This window comes from Peromyscus eremicus, chromosome 10, assembly GCF_949786415.1.
Source record: "Peromyscus eremicus chromosome 10, PerEre_H2_v1, whole genome shotgun sequence".
Lineage (NCBI taxonomy): Eukaryota > Metazoa > Chordata > Mammalia > Rodentia > Cricetidae > Peromyscus > Peromyscus eremicus.
Genome location: NC_081426.1, coordinates 63,916,364 through 63,936,831, shown reverse-complemented (window position 1 = coordinate 63,936,831; position 20,468 = coordinate 63,916,364). Strand labels below are relative to the sequence as shown.

The following is a 20,468-nucleotide window of genomic DNA, read 5'->3' as shown; positions in this document are numbered from 1 at the left end:
TAATTGTAGGTGCTGTCCTTGGGAGGGGTTTTGAGAGCCCCAAATTTCTGTTTAGCTTTCTGCTTTGTGACATAGTCACTTTGTCCTACATGCAATTTACCACCAACCATAGTGGTAGAGGTTGTATTATACTCTTAAGACTTCCAGCCTCCAAAACTGGGTGCTAAACAACTGCTTTAAAAAAAATAAGATCAGTCTGTTTCAGCTATTTTGTTACAATCATGCACAACTGATACACATGCTCTTAATTTATACACTTTTTAGTCTAATTTCTTTAATCCACTGTTCTCAAATCTGTAAATTCAGGAGATGATTTGGCTTTAATCACAACAAATAACACTTCACAAACATTTTTTCCACTAAAAAATTTCCTGGGCACCCCATCATTGATGAAAAGAATAGAGATGATATGAGTAACATATAATACGTTACCTGGACTTTGTTCATCTCCAGTTTATTCTTTTCATTGGCACTCTGGTCTTGTTTGCTTGCTCCCTTCTTCTGAGGGCCTTTCCCAAAGAAAATGTAATTTACAAAGGCATATTCCAGCAGAGCCAGGAACACAAACACAAAACAGCCCATCAGGTAGATATCAATTGCTTTGACATAAGGAATCTTTGGCAGAGTCTCCCTGAGGTGAGTGCTGATGGTTGTCATTGTCAGCACCGTGGTAATTCCTGTGAACAGAAAACCGAAGCTTAGCTGAAGGCACCTCTGTGAAGTCCTGTTTTCCAAGGCCCAGAAGACAAATGCCATCCCTTAATGTCCTGCGACAATGGAAGTAGCATGCTATGCCACTGGACTAGAGTGCATGCATCTCTAAAGACAAAATATCAGGCTTTCTCTAGATTCTGTTACTAAAACATGACGTAGAGTGCACAAATAATGGAGGGCTAATGACATTTTAAAAAATAAGCACACATATATAAGAAAAGAAGTTGTGAAAAGCAGAACAAATTCCACTGTCAAAAATAAGGTGGAGATGAGAACTAACTTAAGAAGTTATTGTCTGACCTTCATGTATGCACTGAGTTATGTATGCATAACACACAGACATATACTCACACACTAGAAATTTAACACACACACACACACACACACACACACACACACACACGCACAATTGAAAGGTAAAAAGTCCCCCTGGAATCCCGCTGTTAACTGTCTCTTACTCTGTTTTGTAGCTACATCCTTCTTTTTCTTTTTCTCCATTTCTCAGTCACTTCCCTCTGAAATCCGTCCTTGTGACCCTGATCTCCATAGTAGTCACTGCCAGACTCAAAGTCGGCGACCAGTTTGGTGTGATTGATTTAATCTCACAGTTCACTCACAATTTCATTTTACATTTTCTAGTTACTTGTCACTTGTGTGTGGTGCTGCCTTAAATACCTATATTTAAGGAATTTTGTGATTTGCATCAAGTATTCTCTATATAAAATACGATATTGTTGCTTTGATTTTTGAAATACTACCTCTGTTTCATTGGTTCCAGAGCCTGTAACAAATTCATTTCCTAATGTCAGGAAAAGGTTTATTAAAAATCAGTCTTTAGATTTGATAAAAAAGTTAATGCCTACAAGCACAGTGCAGGTTATGTTTTATCTGCTTCGTTAAATCTAAACAGTGTTAACAGTATACAGCTTGTTTGACAGCATACTGAGTATATTGTATTGATAATGATAATGATTGGATGATTGGGAAAAATATGAAATACAAAAAGAAGCTAAATTTTGTGGAGACAGTTTGTACTGCAACTCCTAATACCAGGACTCTACATTTGTACAGTGTATCACAACAGCCCACTGCATATGATGGGGAAACTAACTATATTGTTCTTATTTTATAGGTGAATAAAGATGAACTCTGAAGCTCAGTATGGTGGTGGATAGTCTGTGCAACATGAGACCCTGTCTCAAAAAACCAAAACCAACCAACCAAATACAACTCTCAGGTTAATTATCTTCATGTAGCTCACTCAGCTATCTGATAAAGAAGCAAGATTCTCAACAACAGCATTTAAAATAAAGCAAGAGATTTGATGGTAATATCTTAAATAAGAGGAGAGTTATTAAACAAAGACAGGCATTGTGTAAAGGATGAGAAGCCAACGGTGTGGAGGGAACGAAAGAGAACAAAGCAAAGGGAGGGAAAAGGGGCTTCCAGCATCTCAAGTTTAACTCTGGATTGTGGACTCCCTGATATGACTCATCAGGAGTACCATTGAAAGGGAAGGTACATTTTTTTTTCAGTTCCATCCATTTACCTGCAGTTTTCATGATTTAATTTTTCTTTATAGCTGAATTAAATTTCATTGTATGTATAGTCAGATTTTCTTATCAATAATAACAACAACAACAACGATAAATATAAAGGGAGAAGGGAGATGGGTTGGAAGTTCCTGGAGAGAGTTAGAGGAAAGTAGTGGTGTGATCTGATCAAAATACATTGCCCATGTGTATGATTTTTTTCAAAGAATAAGTAAAAATATTATTTAAAAAAGCAAAATGGGCCGGGCGGTGGTGGCGCACATCTTTAATCCCAGCACTCGGGAGGCAGAGCCAGGCAGATTTCTGTGAGTTCGAGGCCACAGAGTGAGTTCCAGGAAAGGCACCAAAGCTACACAGAGAAACCTTGTCTCAAAAAAACAAAAAACAAAACAAAACAAAACAAAAAAGCAAAATGGTTCAGATCAGTGATTAACTCAAATGTGTTGGATTAATAAGAACTTTATTATAAGTGATCTTCTTGTTTCTTTCAATAAAAGTTAAAATTTCATCTAATATAGTTCTAGCTAATGTGATTGACAGAAATATTCAATTTACATAGTCACTAAATTTACATTTTTAGTGTTTTAAATCAGAAAATAGCAAATACATGTTTTTAAAATTATGTATATTAAAATATCTTAGTTTAATATTTTAAAGATCAAAACATCATTATATGTTAACATCTTTCATATATATTTGACTTTATAAAATTATATGCCTTTGTGACAGTCTGTGCCTGTGAGTGCAAGCACCCAAGAAGGCCAGAAGAGGGCATCAGATCCCTTAGAGCTAGAGCTACAGGTAGTTGTGAGCGGCTCAACATAGATGCTGGGAGCTGAGCTCATGTCCTCTATAAGAGCAGTACAAGCTCTTAACTACTGAGCTACCTTTCCAGCTCCTCTAATATCTTTAATGAAAATGTCATTGCTTTGAGGATAGGAATGTATAGAGAACCAGAGCGCACAAACTTTTGAGTTTTTTTCCTGTTGTAGATTGGATATCATCCAGGGTTTTCTTTAACCCTAGCATATGGTTAATAAGGTTGCATTCTTATTAACCCAGTATGTTGAAGATGCATATGTAATACGAAAAACTATTTGCTGTTTTTCTTATACTTAGAATATCCTAAGGTTGATATGAGGCTGCAAATACTTGACTTTGCAAGTCTTATGTACTCAGCCAATGGAAGAGATATGCCAAATAGTCTATATGTGAAGGAATATACTAGTCAATTAATCCAACTTAGTAATTGAGAGAAGAGATGTAATATGTTATCTTAGCCAGAAGTGATGTTTCCACATTTCCCCTGTTTCTCTCTGAAACTGGAGTGATATCTAAAATGTGTCTGAGTATGAAGTAGACATGAACATGGCTACTTGAGATCATGAGATCTCACATGAGATCATCAGACACATTTTACACATCCTAACTTTCCAAAAAACCATTCTCAATATAGCTGTCTTTTATTCAACCATGCTAAGATTAATTCTGAATGTTGTTCCACCAAACAGGAAACAATTTTTTTTCTGACTTGATCACAGATCATTAACACAGCTGATGAATTGTTTGTGCCTCATTGAATATAATGAGCTACATTTAAAGGAGAGACTCAGTTTCATATGTTTTAACTTTAGTTAATGAAAGGATACTATTTCCTGACAATTGGTGTAGCTTGCTAACAGTCAAAAGCCTTAGCTTTCTCTATGTTTAGTTTAAAACAATGAGTGACAAGTGTTTCCACAGTCAAAAGCAGGGAATAAAAAAGAGGTTATCACACATTTGGTAAAAAATACAGTGTCATGAGATTCTAACATGTAATCCACAAATGCTCATACAATGGAAAACAAAAATCCCCAAATTTTTGTCAAATACTAAAAGATGTTGCACTCATTGTAAACACTCTTATACTTCATCATGGATATTTGATTTTTAAGCATCCTATTGAAGTCTAGTTCTTTTACTTGCTACATGAAGATTTTGCTTTTGATACCTAGTATTGCCTCTTTGTTTGAAGGTCTGACCTACTAACTGTGGTAAAGTGGGAATGCATTACCTAGTGCGACTCTGGCTGCAGATGCATCATAGTTGATCCAAAATGACACCCAGGACAGAATTGTAATCAGTGTGGAAGGCATGTAGGTCTGTAAAATGAAGTAACCGATGTTTCTCTTTAGACGAAAACTTAGCGATAGTCGTGGATATGCCCCTGGGTTTGAAAGAGAAAGGAAGGGAGGGAGGGAGATGAGGGGGAGGGAGAGGGAGGGAGGGAGGGAAGGAAGGAAGATCATAATTTGGTTAGAATCACCATCTCCCTTTCATACACCCATGGACTATGAGGGAAGAAACATCTTCACCTGTTGTAAACTCCACCTTCTTGGATACCATCTTGTAGTCAACAATTGAAAACTGAGGAAGCTCGATTTTATTGACCCCGGTTACTGCTCCCTCTCCTCCATTCCAGTAAAACTCGATGTCGTCGGTGGTGTAGCCATCTGAAGTGAAGGAGCACAACCTAGTCACACAGGGCACAGTGGATCTAGAGATGCGTTCTGAAGACAGTCTTCCAGTCAGAGGGAAGACTCATAACACACTAGGGCAAAGAGTATCATCTTGAATTTGAATGGCAGATAGATCCTACATCAGCTGCTATTTCTGACGGGTTGGGAGTGGCTACACTGAGGAAAGAGATGCATCGAGCTTTAGTGAGCATCATTTCCCTGAAACTTTATTACCTTGTATCACCGCTATAATTTTGTTTTTAGTGTATCTATGGATGGGTGCTCTTTTATTAAAGCAAGGGGTGGCTGCATTTCAGGGACACTGGAAATGGATTATGTATTATCTAAGAACAAAAACAGAATCAAATGATAAACACAGTTATTAAAAGGAGAGCCTAAAGGATAATGGAAATATAGTGAAAGATCAAATCTTGAATAACTGATAAAGGAATTTAAAATTATACACACATTTCATTTAGAAAAGTAACCAAGCTTATATCCTTCCATTATAGCTACTACTATTATAGGTAACATACAGGTAAAAACTTAGGAATTATATACATTCTTGATTATTCTAGGTATTTTATTGATCTCTTTGGATCTCTGAGGGTCAGCTTTAATGTCAAAGAACCAGAGAAAATTAAAGACAGTTGAAAGTGTGCCCCTGGCTTTGGTATGGAAGGTCCTATGTTCATGGCCTCTTCTCTTCCTCTGGTCTGTCCCCATTTGCCACTGGCCTAGCTGAGTCATGATGGTGTATAAGAACAAATTGTATGACATGAATAATGCATGGATATGTTTTTAAAAGCCTAAAAATAATTTGACTTATTTAAAATCCATTTTCACCAGTTAAACACATAGTTGATTTTTCCATTTTCTTTTTATATTCACCTCAAATAAAAAAGCATCATTTTTTAATTAGAGTTACTGACACATGTTTCAAAGATAACCCTATGAGCTCTTTGTAGTACGCATAATACTGGCCTACTTTTGATTAAAGCAGTAACATCTTTCCAAGTTTTTTTTTTTTTTTTTTTTTTTTTTTTTTTTGGTTTTTCGAGACAGGGTTTCTCTGTGTAGCTTTGCGCCTTTCCTGGAACTCACTTGGTAGCCCAGGCTGGCCTCGAACTCACAGAAATCCGCCTGGCTCTGCCTCCCGAGTGCTGGGATTAAAGGCGTGCGCCACCACCGCCCGGCCCCCAAGATTTTTTTTTTAAGTTTAATATTTGGAAGCTGAATGTAAGTGTCAAAGAATTGCACCAACTTACCACTTCAAGAATGAAATAAATTTTAGTCATTCTTATCATACCCTTTTTGTATATGTGTGTATAAGAAAAAAACTGTCTCAATTTTACCTCTTAAAATAATTAAAATTCCTCTTCAAAAAACTTTTTAAAATTCTTATTCCTGAATTTATTGAACAATACCTGTTTTATACTTGATACTTTATAAAATTACCATTTATTGTGATAGATTCTAACCTCCAGCTACTGCTTCAGTTGTCAGAATCTAGGGGAAAAATGTAAGTAGAAGTTCAAGTTGTGAGACTGACAGACAGTTTGTAGTTTGAGTTAAGAGAGGAGAAGGGAGTGGATGAGCCAAACTGGCAGCCCTGTTAGCTCCTACTTCTGGGCAGCAGCATAACACTAAATAAAACTTGAATGTGACAACCAGCCAAAGCAGATTTTAATATGCACGTTAGTTCTCTCTTATGTAAAATTCCTTTTCACACAGTCTAGGTGGCTCAGTTAACTGCCATCTGGAAATATTAAATGGAAAATTCTAAACATAAATATATCATACATCATTTTTAGTTGTGCTATGAAATCCCATGTTCTCCTGCTCTAGCCCATCCATGATGCAAGAGACCTCTTTGTCCAGCACATCCTTGCCCAGCTGTTTATCCTTCCCATCCATCTACCACATGGTAGTCATGTCAGTTGTCCAATAAACTGTCTCAGTATTGCAGTGCTCACATTCCAGTAACCCTTCTTGATAGTGAGACTATATTTAAACAAGCCTGATTAAAGTTTGTTATAGCTGTCATTATGTATGTTCCATTTATAATTGTTTCTGTTTTATTGTGATGATTATTTGCTTTTTCTTTTGCCTAATTTATGTCCTAGATCTGTATGTAAAGGAAAAACATAGTCTACATGGGGTTGGCATATGCAGTGCTTTGGGCATCTGTCTGCTGGATGTCTAGAAACATACCTCCCTGTGGATGAGAGGGACTACAGTATTCAACAACTTAGGCAAGCAGTCAGTGGTCTGGGTCTTTATTTCCAAGCTCATTTCACTTTGTTTAACTAAAACTCATTACTCACAGTGCTCTAGGCACCGAGATAATTACAGATGATTTGGGAGAAAAAGAGAATGCTCACTCCCATTTATATAGATTCTGGAGTTCTCATGGGAGCAATAATGGCAGCTGGATCCAAGCAAAGAATGGAGGCTAGAAGCACACTATTATTCACAGGTTACCCAAGAACATTTTGCCACAGAGAGAGAACATCAATTTACTCACACCTAAACAATCTATTTACCAAAGGTTTTCCTTTATGAACCAGTGACTTCACACAGCGTGTCAGTCTGAGAACTCAGATACCAAGGATGTTGTTTCCTAGCAACAGCTACAGAGAAGCACTCAGAATTTCCTCTTGGCCCCTGGGGACTTCTTAGTGATGCAGAAAATACAGATAAAATTAAGTTGATGTCAACAGATGAAGGTTCACAGAGCTAGTGCGGTGTGAAAGTGTCTGAATATTAGTATTCTTTCTGTTCGAAATACTTTATTTTGGATGACTTTTCTACTCTGCAAATAAAAGTTACTCTCCACTGTGCTTAGTGGAGCTATATGGGTAGTCAGATATTGTTCTTAGATGTGTTGAGATGATAAACTTCCATCCACGAGCAGAAGATGTAAACATATTTCTTTCTGTGGAGAGGCCTTCGCAACATAGCAAGTTTCATGGTCTTGATGGACTTAGGTCAGTCCTTATAATACATCCTTTTTGTGTATGGGTAGCTCAAGGCTAGGCAATGATTAATGTGGAAATTCCACGGAGTCTACCTGATAATCAAAGGGATTTAATTCTGGGTTAACTCACAACAAGCATAAAGGAGTTGGTCGCAGGATCCAGGAGGGGTGGGGCCCGATCCAATGCAGTTCTCTGGAGAACTCTGCTTTGATCTGCAGCACCAGCATCCAGCATCCAAGACCACGAGGTAGCCAAGAGAGCATGAGCACATCCCATGCCAGGTCTTAAGGTGTCCCTGTCTCGGCCACGCCCCCTGGGGGGCAAGTACCTAGCAGTTAACTGCTGCCTACTAGGGGCGGTGCTTCAGGGGTAAAGCCCAGACAACCACCCCTACAAACGATACAGGTTGTTACACTGTGAATGTGCCCAGTAAGCTTTATGTGTTGGCAACTTGATTTGTCAAAGCAGCAGTCTTGAGAGGTAGGAACTTTTGAAGGTGTTTTAACTCAAGAGCAATAAGCAGTAATACTGTTAGCTCTCTCATTATCTGTTTCTCTGTCTCTGTCTCTGTCTGTCTCTCTCTCTCTCTCTCTCTCTCTCTCTCTCTCTCTCTCTCTCTCTCTCTCTCTCTCAGACAGAAAGAGTCTCATTGTGGAGCCCTGGCTGACCTGGAACTTACTATGTAGACCAGGCTGGCCTCAAACTCACAGAGTCTGTCTGCCTCTGCTTCCTGACTGCTGAAACTGAAGGGGTGAAGCACATGTTTGAATCTAGTTTGGTTCTTTCATTCTTATGTTCCCATCCTTTGGTTATTTGTCTTCTCCCTTCCAACAGGGGATGGTACAGCAAGCGGACTCTCATCAACAGCTGGTCCTTTGATTTTAGACTTATCAACTAACAGGGTTGTGAGCCAGTAAAGTTTTTGTTAAAAAAACAAAACAAACAAACAAAAAAACCCAACAAAGAACATTTACTTGGCAGAGGTGTGGGTGAGCCAGCCAGGAAGTTGTGAGCATGGGAGAGCTGTCCCCATTACTCATCTGTGATGTAGCAGCATGGGTCTGGGAGAGATACCCCCCCTCACCTGCCCCTCAATGCCTAAGGCAGGTGAAAGAGCTGGCCCTGAGGTCAGAAGGGCAGGAGAGCTGGCCTCATGCTACAGCACTCGGGATGGTGGCCCCTATGCCATGGCCGGGCAACACAGTAGAGCTGGCCCTGAAGGTGAGTAGGTGTGGGAGATCAGACCCTGAGAACATGAAAGTAGGAGAACTGGTCCCACCCCTTGCTCCTTGATGCAAGGGGTGAATTCACCAAGGAAATGCAGGAGAGCACACCCTAGTGGTAAGGAAAAGGGAGAGATGGGCAGGCTGACCAACCCTGCAACTACCCAGGCCCAGAACTAGGGTTATGGGTTGGCCCACCCCAACATCTACCCCATCTATGATCTGTGTGAGCACGTGAAGGGACTGGTCCTGTGGACCCAAAGCTGCAGGATTTACACAACACAGGTCAACAACAGGATAACCAAGAAGAGTCCCAGTGAGGGTCCAGCATCAACAGTGTAGCAGAAACCAGAGGCCTTGAACCAGACCAATGACTCTTTGCAATGAACACTTGCACATAAAGATATATGGACAAAAGGGTTTGCTGCGTGACTCACTGTGTCACACTATAGCTTCTGGGGTGAGACTTTTTTCCTTTTTCTTTTTCTATCTTTCCTTTTCCCTTTTTCTTTTCTCTTTTCTCTTAAATTTTATCTGGGGGTGGGGGCTGCAAGGGCAGAGGGCAGATACACAGGGATGAGAAAGGAATGGGATCAAGATGCATGATGTGAAAGACACAAAGAATAAATAAAAAGGAAGTTAAAAAAGAAAAAAAAACATTTACTCCATCATACTCTGTGATCAACACACAAAACAGGCATAGGTCTAAATAAACAATTCCATTGTTGTGCCTTGGGCCAGATTAACTGGAAATGAGCGTGTGATATGAGTTGGTCTGGAGAAATCTAGGATTCCTGTTTAACAGTTGGATGAGGGATCATTTCTTTCTCTTTTGGATGTTACACATAAGAAACCCTGAATAAAGCAGCCAGTCCAGATATGAGAAGTTTCCTGACCCCATCAGTCGTTATTTGCACCTAGTGAGTGATCTCACTCATGATCAATACTTCAACCATTGGTGTTCTTTACCACTTATTAGTCTGGATCCGTGATATTCTCAGGGGCACTATTGGCCATGGCAGTCAGAGTTAAGAAATGTTCTCACAGTTAAATACAAATATATGCAACAATCCACTTAATGTTTGAGTCCTATCTAACAGTTTGAGTGATCATCTAGTATTTTTGGGCACTCACCACACATTTTTTCTGGTAATGGGACAATTAATTAGGATTTTACGTAATTATTAGACAATGCGTCCTTTAAAAGTTATTTTGGCATGTATGTAACCACATACATGTATGGATGCACATATGTACATATATTTGGTCAACTGCAAATGGTGTTCTTCAGAAAGCGACAGCTCATTTTTTGAGGCAGGGTTCTCATTGGGACTTACAGCTTGCTGATTTGACTTGGTTTGCTGGCCAGCAAGCCCAACTGGCAGAGATCTACCAGTCTCTACCGGTGCTGGGACTACAAGGTGTGCATCACCATACTTTGCCTTCTGTGTGGATTCTGGAAATAAAATCAGGTCTTCACACTTGGGCAGCAGACACTTTACCAGCTGAGTTATTTCTTCATCCCTGAAAATATGTTCTTTTCATAAGCAAAAAAAAAAAAACCCAAAAAACAAAAAACAAAAAATCCATCTTGGACATTGTCTGGCATCTGACCCTTGTCTATCCCCGTATTAATAGAAAACAAACACACAAATTTTTCTATGTACTAGCATTTTCACCTTCAAAGATCTTTCATGTCGCTTCCTGTCATTTTCTCCACATGCTAGTTTTCCCAGAACCTACTTAGTCTTTTCTGCTCAATAGTTTCTACTTTATTTGTATTAGATCATGTCCACTAAAAGATTTATACTTCAGACATTAAAGGCTTTGTTTATGTTGTTTTATCTATTTTTTTTATAGTATTGGGGGTTTAACCTAGAACCTTGAACATGGTAGGCAAATACTATAGCACTATACTATAGATATTGACTATATTAAGATGCATCTCACATGAAGCAGAACTTACACATATCTAAAAAATATGGAACTGTTACTGGCTTGTTAACACAGCATTATTAGTTTTAAAATTACAGGCTTTAAAATGTGTTTTACAATAAGTAATGGAAGACTCTTGAAGAGCTTATAGATGGAAGACTCTTGAAGAACTTGTAGAATGTAGACACATCTCACCTGTACTGACTAATGTCTAAATGGTTTGGTTTAAACTTTGTCACCAAGGGTTGCTAGTACAACATTCAAGATTTCCTCTAGATTTTCATTTACTTGGAATGTAGAACAATCCACCTAAATTTCCAACTGAGAAGAGTCCTGGTGTCTTCAGTAGGTCTCCTGATGCTGGTGGTGGCTTATCCTGCCTTCTAATTGGCTAACCATCAGTGGTTTCTCAAGACAAAATCGCTGGCTGCTGTCACTGGGGCTTCCCCTTTGCTGACCTTCATTATGACCTTTCTTGCCTAATGCTAGTGAAAGTCAGTGCTGTAGCCTATCCTGTAGGACCTATGCTACTCTTGGTGTGTTTGACTGGTGAAGACTGGGATTTTCAAAAATCCTATTCACTCATTTTCCAGTGATTCACAAGATACTCAATTAGCTTTCTCAATAGTCAAGTGGCTTTTCTACCCAATTTGGACACAGGTGTGGGATCTAATATTGCCCCATTAAATTTTATCTAATTCAATGTCACTCACTATTTTAGTCCATTGAGGGTTTTTTTTTGTTCATTTGGGTCTTTTTAATTTCATATTATCTTTAAATTTAGAAAATATGTCCCTGATCACAGGGCAGTGGTGGTCTGTGCCTTTAATCCCAGCACTTGGGAGGCAGAGGCAGGCAGATCTCTGTGAGTTTGAGGCCAGCCTGGTCTACATAGCGAATTCCAGGACAGGCACCAAAACAACACAGAGAAACCCTGTCTTGCAAAAAAAGAAAAGAAAAAAAAAGAAAGAAAAGAAAAAAGAAAAATGTCTCTTATCATACATTTCACTTGAGTGAGATGAGCATGGAATGGCACAGACAAGGAGTGAGCCCTTTAACACTCCTGGCAGTATCCCTTTAGGCAGACATAAAAAACTTTTAAGCAGCACTTTGTGGACTGGCACCATCATTTATCCATTTAATATTTCTCTGATTGTTTTAGCCCCAAGTATGCTTTTCTCTGTTTATCACATTTTCTAGGTTCATTTGCTTTGAATCTTCATCAAATGAAAGCAGATATGTTTTGACTTCTATTTAGAGACATGAAACTGCTTCATTAGTGTTGCAGAATATTTGCTACATTGTAAAAATGTGTCTTTGCCCAGGTGCCTTCTGATTGGCCTAATAAAGAGCTAGATCTCCAATAGCTAGGCAGGAGATATAGGCAGGATTTCTGGGGAGAGAGAAGAAGAAGAGGATGAATCTAAGCGTGAGAGAGAGAGAGAGAGAGAGACACTAGGAGGCACAGAACAAGCAGGACATGCAGGAGGAGAGGTAAAAGTACAAGCCATGTGGTAGAATGTAGATTAATAAAAATATGGGTTAACTTAACTTATAAGAGCTAGTGGGACAAGTCTAAGCTAATGGCCAAGCTTTCATAATTAATAAGTTTCCATGTCATTTTTTAGGAGCTGGTTGGTTGGACTGAGAAAGACTCATTACACATTAGATTACTGATTCTGTCTACGTCTTGAATCTTGCCCAGACTGAATTGATTTCATCAGCCTACATGTCAGCAGAATTTAGATTTCTTACCCTCTGAAAAAATTGGATGATGTCTTTCTTACTGTCAACACCAATTGCCATGTGGTATGTGAACATCAGGTATATGATCAAAAAAAATCTCTCCTACCAATGCCCAGCTTTAATAAATGCCAATGGAGCCACACTGCATTCTGTCATGTAGATGGATATGCTTTATGGAAATTTTTGACAAAAGATCAGAATCAAGGTTGCTCTAGTGGTGAAATAAAAAATAATCACAAGGAAATGCTAATGTAATCCTGTTAATAAATGAGCATCTTGCTGTTTGTTTCCAGAAACATTTTCTCAAAACAAACAGCCCCTACCAGCTGTATTTTAGTTGTGTAAACAGTTAAATGGCAGAAGAGTTTGTCTTGGAAAAAAACATTCCTTTTTTTTTTTCTTCCAAGTTTTTGCAGCATGATAAGACCCAGATTTCTTTGTTCTCTGTTTCTGACACCAAACTCTGAAATTACTTGGAATATCCTAGGTGACAAGGGCATCTTTTGTTTAAAGAGGTGACTCTCACAAGCCAATCCGTAGCTTCCGGATGAGGGCAGGTTGCCAAAAGACCAAACCTCATTTAGAAATTTTCAGTCCCACTCTCAACCCTGAAGGGAAGATAGTCTAGAGTTCGTGTTAGCAATCAATGTACCTTTCCTGAAAATCCTACATGATGGGGCTAAGAGAGCCTGTAGCTGGTAAACACATCAAAGTGCTAGGAGGAGGCAGGAGAGGGTCGAGGGCTGTGCATCTTCAACCACACCCTGCCATACCTTACTGTATGCCCGGCTTCCATCTGACTGTTCAGAAATGAGCCCTTTACAATTACCATCTAGTAGAGACTGAGTTCTTTTCCTGACTCCCCTGAACTGTTTGACAATTCATCTTCCTGGAGCTTGTTTGTGGGACCCATAAGGCCGTGTCAGGTTAGACCTGGTGTGGGCAGCCTGGGTCCATCCCTGTGACTGGCTTCTGAATAGAGGGTAATCTTGTGGGACTGAGCTTTTAAAACAGTGGAGTCTGACCAACTCTGGGGCATAGGTGTCTGGACTGAATTGAGTTGTTAAACATCTGGTTGATGTACAGAGAGTAGGAGAATTGGTTGGTTTGCAGAAAATCTGCGCCTTTTTAGAAGCATGAGCAAAAAATAGTTCACAATTTTCTGCTTGTTATTAACTGTCACACAGTAGATTTCTCTGAGATACCTTTGGTCATCGTTTCTTTTATCGTCTTGAAGCCCTTTGATGCTCTCTAGACATTTAATGATTATTCCAAATTCTTGCACCTTTTTCATTAAAACTACCACTTGTGGGAAAGATGGTAATAAATAGTGACTGCTCAATCTTGTTCTTAATTTCTGCCAAGTTCTGAGTACAATCAACCAAAAAAGATGATTTTCACAGTATACTGACTAAATAAAGCATGTACTTGTTGCAAAATTGTTGAGAAATCTGTGTTTGAAATTTAGACAACTTTGTGTTTAATATTTCTGTCATGAAAGAGGAGGGACTTCCATTAGATGAGGCCAGGTGGTTACTGTGATTGGATGACAGTAACTTCTGATCTTGTCAAACCCCTCTGCACTTGGGAATAGGTATTTGATTGTTAAAAAAAAAAAGACCTTTACAGAATGTTAAATGCTCACTTTTTTGACATATGAGAAAGAATTAAACCTTTAAGTAGAGGATTTAAGTAAGTGTGTCAATATCAAAATGCTGTTTAAGATTGTTTTAGAACATGATTTAAGCATGGGTGTTGTTTAAGAATGCTTGCTCCAGGCAGTGGTGGTGGCCCACGCCTTTAATCCCAGCACTCGGGAGGCAGAGGCAGGTGGATCTTTGTGAGTTTGAGGCCAGCCTGGTCTACAGAGCGAGATCCAGGAAAGGCGCAGAGCTACACAGAGAAACCCTGTCTCGAAAAAACCGAATAAATAAAATATAAAAAAATAAGAATGCTTGCTCTATGTGGGACTGCTGAAGTTGTTCGTTACTCATTTATCATCAAGTCTAGAGAAGGGAGTCACCCTCAATTTTGAGATACACTTAATATTCTCAATTAAAGTTTGTTTTATTAAAGCATAACATATTCTGGAGTTTAAATGAGATCATGAACGGGTAAAGCGAAGGCTAAGGCTGTTATGCAGTAAATCACCATGTTCTGTTTGAAGCTTCATGCAGTGGTAATTTTGACCCGAAGCCATGGATTAATTTTGGATAAAAATTTGGATTATCGAATTTGCTTTTTTATTGCCACCTGATATCTCAAGTGTGGCAATCCATTCATAATTTATTTATACTTTTATTTTAAAGTGTCAAAACACTTTAGGATTATTGTTTGTGAGTCCATCCTTGAGGGCCATTGAGTTTTGTTTAATTTTGATTCTTTTTCTTCCACTTTAAAAATGTCTGTGTAAGGTAATTTTCCACTAAGAAATTCTGGTGAGACAACAGCTTATTCTTGGAAAATGCATTAAAAAATCTAAAAATATCCATAACTAATCTAAATCAGTTATGGTCAAAAGTCTGTGGCGTGTTGTTAAGAGAAAAGAAATAAAAAACTGTACGTGTGTGGGCATGCACGCTAGGCTTGGGGCACCTCTCTATGAGTTGTTAGCCAGACTTAGTTATTTTCCTCTTGTTATGATAAAGTACCTCGACAAAAGCAACTTAACAAGGCGAGGGTCTATTTTGGGCTTAGATACAGACCACCATGGTGAGGAAGGCGAGGCCACAGAAGCAAGACTTTGCCAGTCACGGTGCAGTGGTAGTTCAAAAGGAGACATGGGGCAGGAAGTGACTGGGGCCAGGCATTAAAATCAAAGTCCAAAATAAACGTGAATCCCAAAGTCATATTTTTTTCTTGGTGTTTTATCACAACAGCAGAAAAGTATCTGATACAGGCTCTTGGCCTCATATTTGAAAGATTATCCCAGAAATTTGGAAAAATAGAAGAGCCACTTCACTGTTTTAATATTCAGGCTATGGCTATAAATAAGAGGAAGGGTCCATAGTGCTTGGAGAGGATTGGAAACAGGAAACTACAGCAGGAAGGTTGAAATTCATTGTACATAGCCTTTACTATTTTGAGTTGTGTTCTATCCATCCTATCTCTAGTTCTTTAAGGAAGCAATGTAGGATTTTGTCAATGAATTTTCCTACATCCATAGAGATAATAAATCATGTGATTTCTGTCTTAAAAAAAAATCAAAGTCCACCCCCAGTCCCATACTGCTTTCAGCAATCATCCACATCCTAAGGGTTCCATAACCTTCCCAACTAGGATTACGGATGGGGACCAAGTGTCTAAAGACACGAGACCATAGAGGATATTTCATAGGCAAACCACAATGGCCAGAAGTCCCCCAGAGACCTCCTAAACAACACAGGTTATTGTCACTAATCTTGGGTGCGCATCAGAATTCTGTGGTAAGATTCTGGTGCTGAAGACACCCCACATTTTGAATGTAGGACGTAGAGAAAATAGGCTGGAACAGAGCTACAAGCTTCCTCCCTGGTGACAAGCATTCACACTGGTAGAAATTGTATGTAGGAACCTGGGCAAGAAAAGTCATTGGTCTTACCCAGCTGCAGACCTTGGTTTCTACTATACCAACCTTCCAGACAAGATGTGTTCATTGTGCTGGAATGACTACTGTGGGAGTGGCCGAGTGTGAGTGCATCCTGATTGGATGTGAGGGCAGCTCCCCCAGAGGGAGTTAATGCATGGCACTGTGGCCCACAGCTGTGGAAACCATAAGCACTAGGGATAAACCTACTGCTTCTGTTTTCATAGCTGAGTATCCTGTCAAATTGTCTTCTGAGTATTTATGCTTACATCTATAGACAGATATTTTCCTCAGCCTTGGTCATAGGTGCTGCTTGTTGTAACAAATAGCTGTTAATGCAGAGACTCATGGGTGGTCCAGCACTAAGAATAAGTGGCTATTGAATGCTCTTCCCTCAACTGGACATTCACATTATCCTTTCTAAAGCTGAGCGCATACCAGCAAAGAGGGAGTTGAACAAATGCACTAAGATTCACATGATGGGAAGAAGGACCACGTGACACTATCTTCTGGGAATGACATGGTTGTTGTATTTATGAGCTCACAACAGCTTGCACAGGACTGCACCCTGACAAGATGCAGTCATGGAGGGCAGGGTGTGCTCATCAGGCCAGCCACCTCCCTGGAGAGGTGTGGACAGTTGATGACTGCTGGAGAAAAGAGGAACACTGTCTTCAGTGAGGTAGCCACTATTGAGCTGCCCATTCTCCAATGGATAGCTTCGTACTCAAGCCCATGCCAGTGGCCCTGGTTAAACTCAGCAGGCCACAAAACAACAGCAAAAACAAAAACAAATCGACACGATAGTCAGAGGGTGACTTGGTAGGCAGAGGGGGTGATTATTGAGGATAGGAAGGGAATTAGAGAAGATGGAGTTTTGTGACTGTAACCAGAATGTATCGTATGTATAAAATCGTCAAAAAATAAATTAATAGTAACAGTAAAGAATGTGTACGGAAGTAGTTAACAGTAGTTTTATGTAGATGCTATGAAGATGGATGATTTTTATTTGAAAACTTTAGTGTGTGAATATGCCATACTTTTGAAATGAAACCCCCAGTAAACTATTTTTATGTCTCAGAAATTGCCAAAATATGTTTTGAGAAGGGCGACACCAACACTGAAAATTATAGAGTTAACCTGTAGAGGGCACCCAAGACTTTTCAGACTAGACCGTGCTTCCAGATCTAAAAATTGTATTCCTTTCGGTTAGGTTTAAGAAAGAGTTTTAGCTCTTTCATGAAGATTTTTTAATTTTGGATCACTGATTCTCAGGAGGTTTTGTTTTGAAATTAGCTTATATTAAATGATCCCAGAACCATTATGATTAATATACCTTATCATAAATTCAGATTATAAGCTAAGGATCTATTTAAATAATGAAACTCTAGTTGGGGCCTAGAGCAAGCATGGCAAATGACTTGCTTTGGTGTACTTGATGCTTGAGTTCTGGTCTTTTTACTGCCATTGGAAAATGGCAAGCTACAGTATTCCAACTATGTATACAAAGCAATGAAAATCCATGTGCTGTGTATGATATGAACCCACTCTTCATAACGCTCAGGTGGGACGAAGCAACCAATAGAAGGAAGATATGTCAAAAACACATCATTATGTCAGGCTAGAGCTCAATTTCTGACTATACTAGACAATCAGATTCTGACTAAAAGTCTCATGTCCCTTTTCATTCACTAGCAGGCAACAGCGAATCCACTGTGTTCAGTTTCCAAACATGAGGCTTTTTCTATCTGTAGATGTCAGGTGTGTGCTCCCTGCCCTGGATTTTCACAAGCCTACTGCCTACCATGGACTAGATTCCTATAATATGAAGATCTTATATGTTTAAAATAAATAGACTTCATTTTCCAGCAATAGAGATTTTTTTGTTGACAAATCTCAGCTGTCTTCTGAGATCTCATGGTATTAGGATCTCTTCTAGGTCACGTTGGGTAGACTTTGAGGACCAGAGGTCACAGACTTCTGTGACTCAGACTGTTATGGATTTTCCCCACAATTCCTTGACTTTTGGAATCCATGTGAGTCAAATGCCAGGAAGCAGAAGCCATCCCATGGTTCATGTCTAGAGCTTGTCTACACTCAATTCCAGGTGCTAGATCAGTGTCGCAGAGGTTATTATATTTATTATATTAGACATGTTGGTTACATTAATATCTGTGCTTTTAAAATTGCATTGTTTCGGGGCGTACTGAAAAAACCCCACTGTCTGATTATTATTGGTTTTTCTGGAATTGATTTTTTTGTTTTATGTAATTTGGCAGTTACATTGATGGAACATGTGGCTTGTTGCCATTTTCTTTATGTTGAAGGCTTTCTTTCTGATGAGCATGAAATAGGAAAGCAGACAAATATAAATGTATTTTTAGAGCTGCCTGGTGTGGGATAGTTTGGGGGATAGCAGTCACAGAAGGGTATTGCTCTGTAGCTATTGTCTGATCTTTGGCCTGGAAAGAAAAGCAATGATGATAATTTTTACTTTTCAGGTGGGGGAAATGAAAGTGCAGACATTCATGACCTGATTGGGAAGGCTGAATGCTTCCAAGTTTCTATCTGTGGAAATGGGGCCAATAATCTGTGCTACCTGACTCATAGGGAAGATAAAAAAGGTCATTTTGCAAAGTTACAGCTGCAGAGTGCTTCTTAGAGGCAATCCATCATCCAAGCACTTAGAAGCATTACAAAAGCATCACAGGTGCTTCAGGAGGAGTTTGGAGCAGTGGCTCTCAACCTTGGGTGCATCCCATTGCGTGAGGGACACTCAACATCTAATTTTGGTTGTCAGAAACTGAGCTGGAGTGCTATCGGTATCTAGAAGTCAGATGCTGATAAACAGGGCAGTGGCCTGCCAGAAAGACTCATATCAATGTTGAGGAGCCCTTGCCCCTACCTTGTGGATGCTGTGCTCAGTGTAACAGTTCATGCAAAGATAATTTGTATTGAGGTTCGTGCTACAATCATTTGTATCATGGTAGGAGGTACATAGAGATACCTAGGTTTATTCTGAGAGAATAGAATTTGTAGATACAGAAGATGCAGAACAACCACAAATAGACATTGCTCACTGTAATCTAATGCCTTATCTCTGTCACAATTCATCTGGTACAAGATATAGTTGTCCATTTCTGGAGTAAGCTGCAAGTTAAAGAGGCAACTGAAAGACCTGAATGACAGGCAGGGGAAACCCTTTGCCTTTCATATTAAAAGTTATTGGTTTGAAGAACTCCTCCAATACATACAGTAATTAAAGACACTCCAGGAAGAGGATGAAGAGGAGAGAAGTAGATAAGAAAGAGTGAGATATGAATTGGAGATGAGCTATGTTTGCATTTGTCTTCCATAGGTTGGTTATGGAGCAGTATGTGATGCCTATACTCTATTATAATTCAGAGATATCCATAAAATAGACTAAACTCACACAGTACCATAGTAAAAAAGCAAATAACTTCATTAAAGTGAGCAATAGATCTAAATAGACAATTTCTCAAAACAAAATATGTCGACAACACAATTAACATTAACAATCAGAAAAAAGCAAATCAAACCACAATGTGCTATTATTTCATCTTAGTAAGCATGATTGTTGCCAAGAAAGACAAATGATAAGTGTTGGTAAGGTTGTGGAGAAAAAAGGATCATGGTACATTATTGGTGGCAACGTAAATTAGTACAACCACTGTGGAAAACAATATCAAGAGCTCCCAAAGTATCATAATATATAAATTTTATATTATGCAGCCATACTATGGGTATATTTATATTTAAAGGAAAACAGAATATCAAAGTGACACCTGTATCCCCCCATTTTCACAAAAGCTAAAAAGTGGAAACAACTTCAGTGTTCATTAACCGGTGAGTCAATAAGGAATGTGTAGTACATATTCAAAAAGCAATGCAACTATGACATAAAATGAATGCAGCCCTGTCATTGCAACAATCTGAATAGAAAGGGAGATCATTGCATTAAATTGAGATAAGGCAGGCACAGAGAACAATAACCACACAATCACAATTGTATGTGGAATCTAAAGAAGTTGATGTCTTAGAAGTTGGGAGAGAATTGTGGTTGTTCAATGCTTGAGGGAGTCATGGGGCACTATGTTATAGCTAGACAATAATAAATAAATTCTGATGCACTGTTATGCAATGTCATAGTTAGCTTTTACTGTCAATTTGACACATCCCAGAGTCATCTGAGAAGGAACTTTCAGTTGAGGGATTGCCCTGACCAGAGAGGC

At 39.1% G+C, this 20,468-nt stretch overlaps 1 protein-coding gene across 2 annotated transcripts in view; it reads right to left on the bottom strand.

Annotated features, from left to right (window-relative positions):
- Positions 1 to 20,468, bottom strand: part of Gabrb1 (gamma-aminobutyric acid type A receptor subunit beta1) — a 391,894-nt gene that overhangs the window by 17,055 nt on the left and 354,371 nt on the right. The window contains exons 6-8 of one of the 2 annotated variants that reach the window (XM_059275098.1): positions 4,622 to 4,759; positions 4,321 to 4,473; positions 433 to 677 (exon numbers count right to left, since the gene is read on the bottom strand). In XM_059275098.1, coding sequence (XP_059131081.1) covers positions 433 to 677; positions 4,321 to 4,473; positions 4,622 to 4,759 — 536 coding nt within the window. The remainder of the gene's footprint in view (positions 1 to 432; positions 678 to 4,320; positions 4,474 to 4,621; positions 4,760 to 20,468) is intronic. The other variant, XM_059275100.1, reaches the window with a different exon arrangement.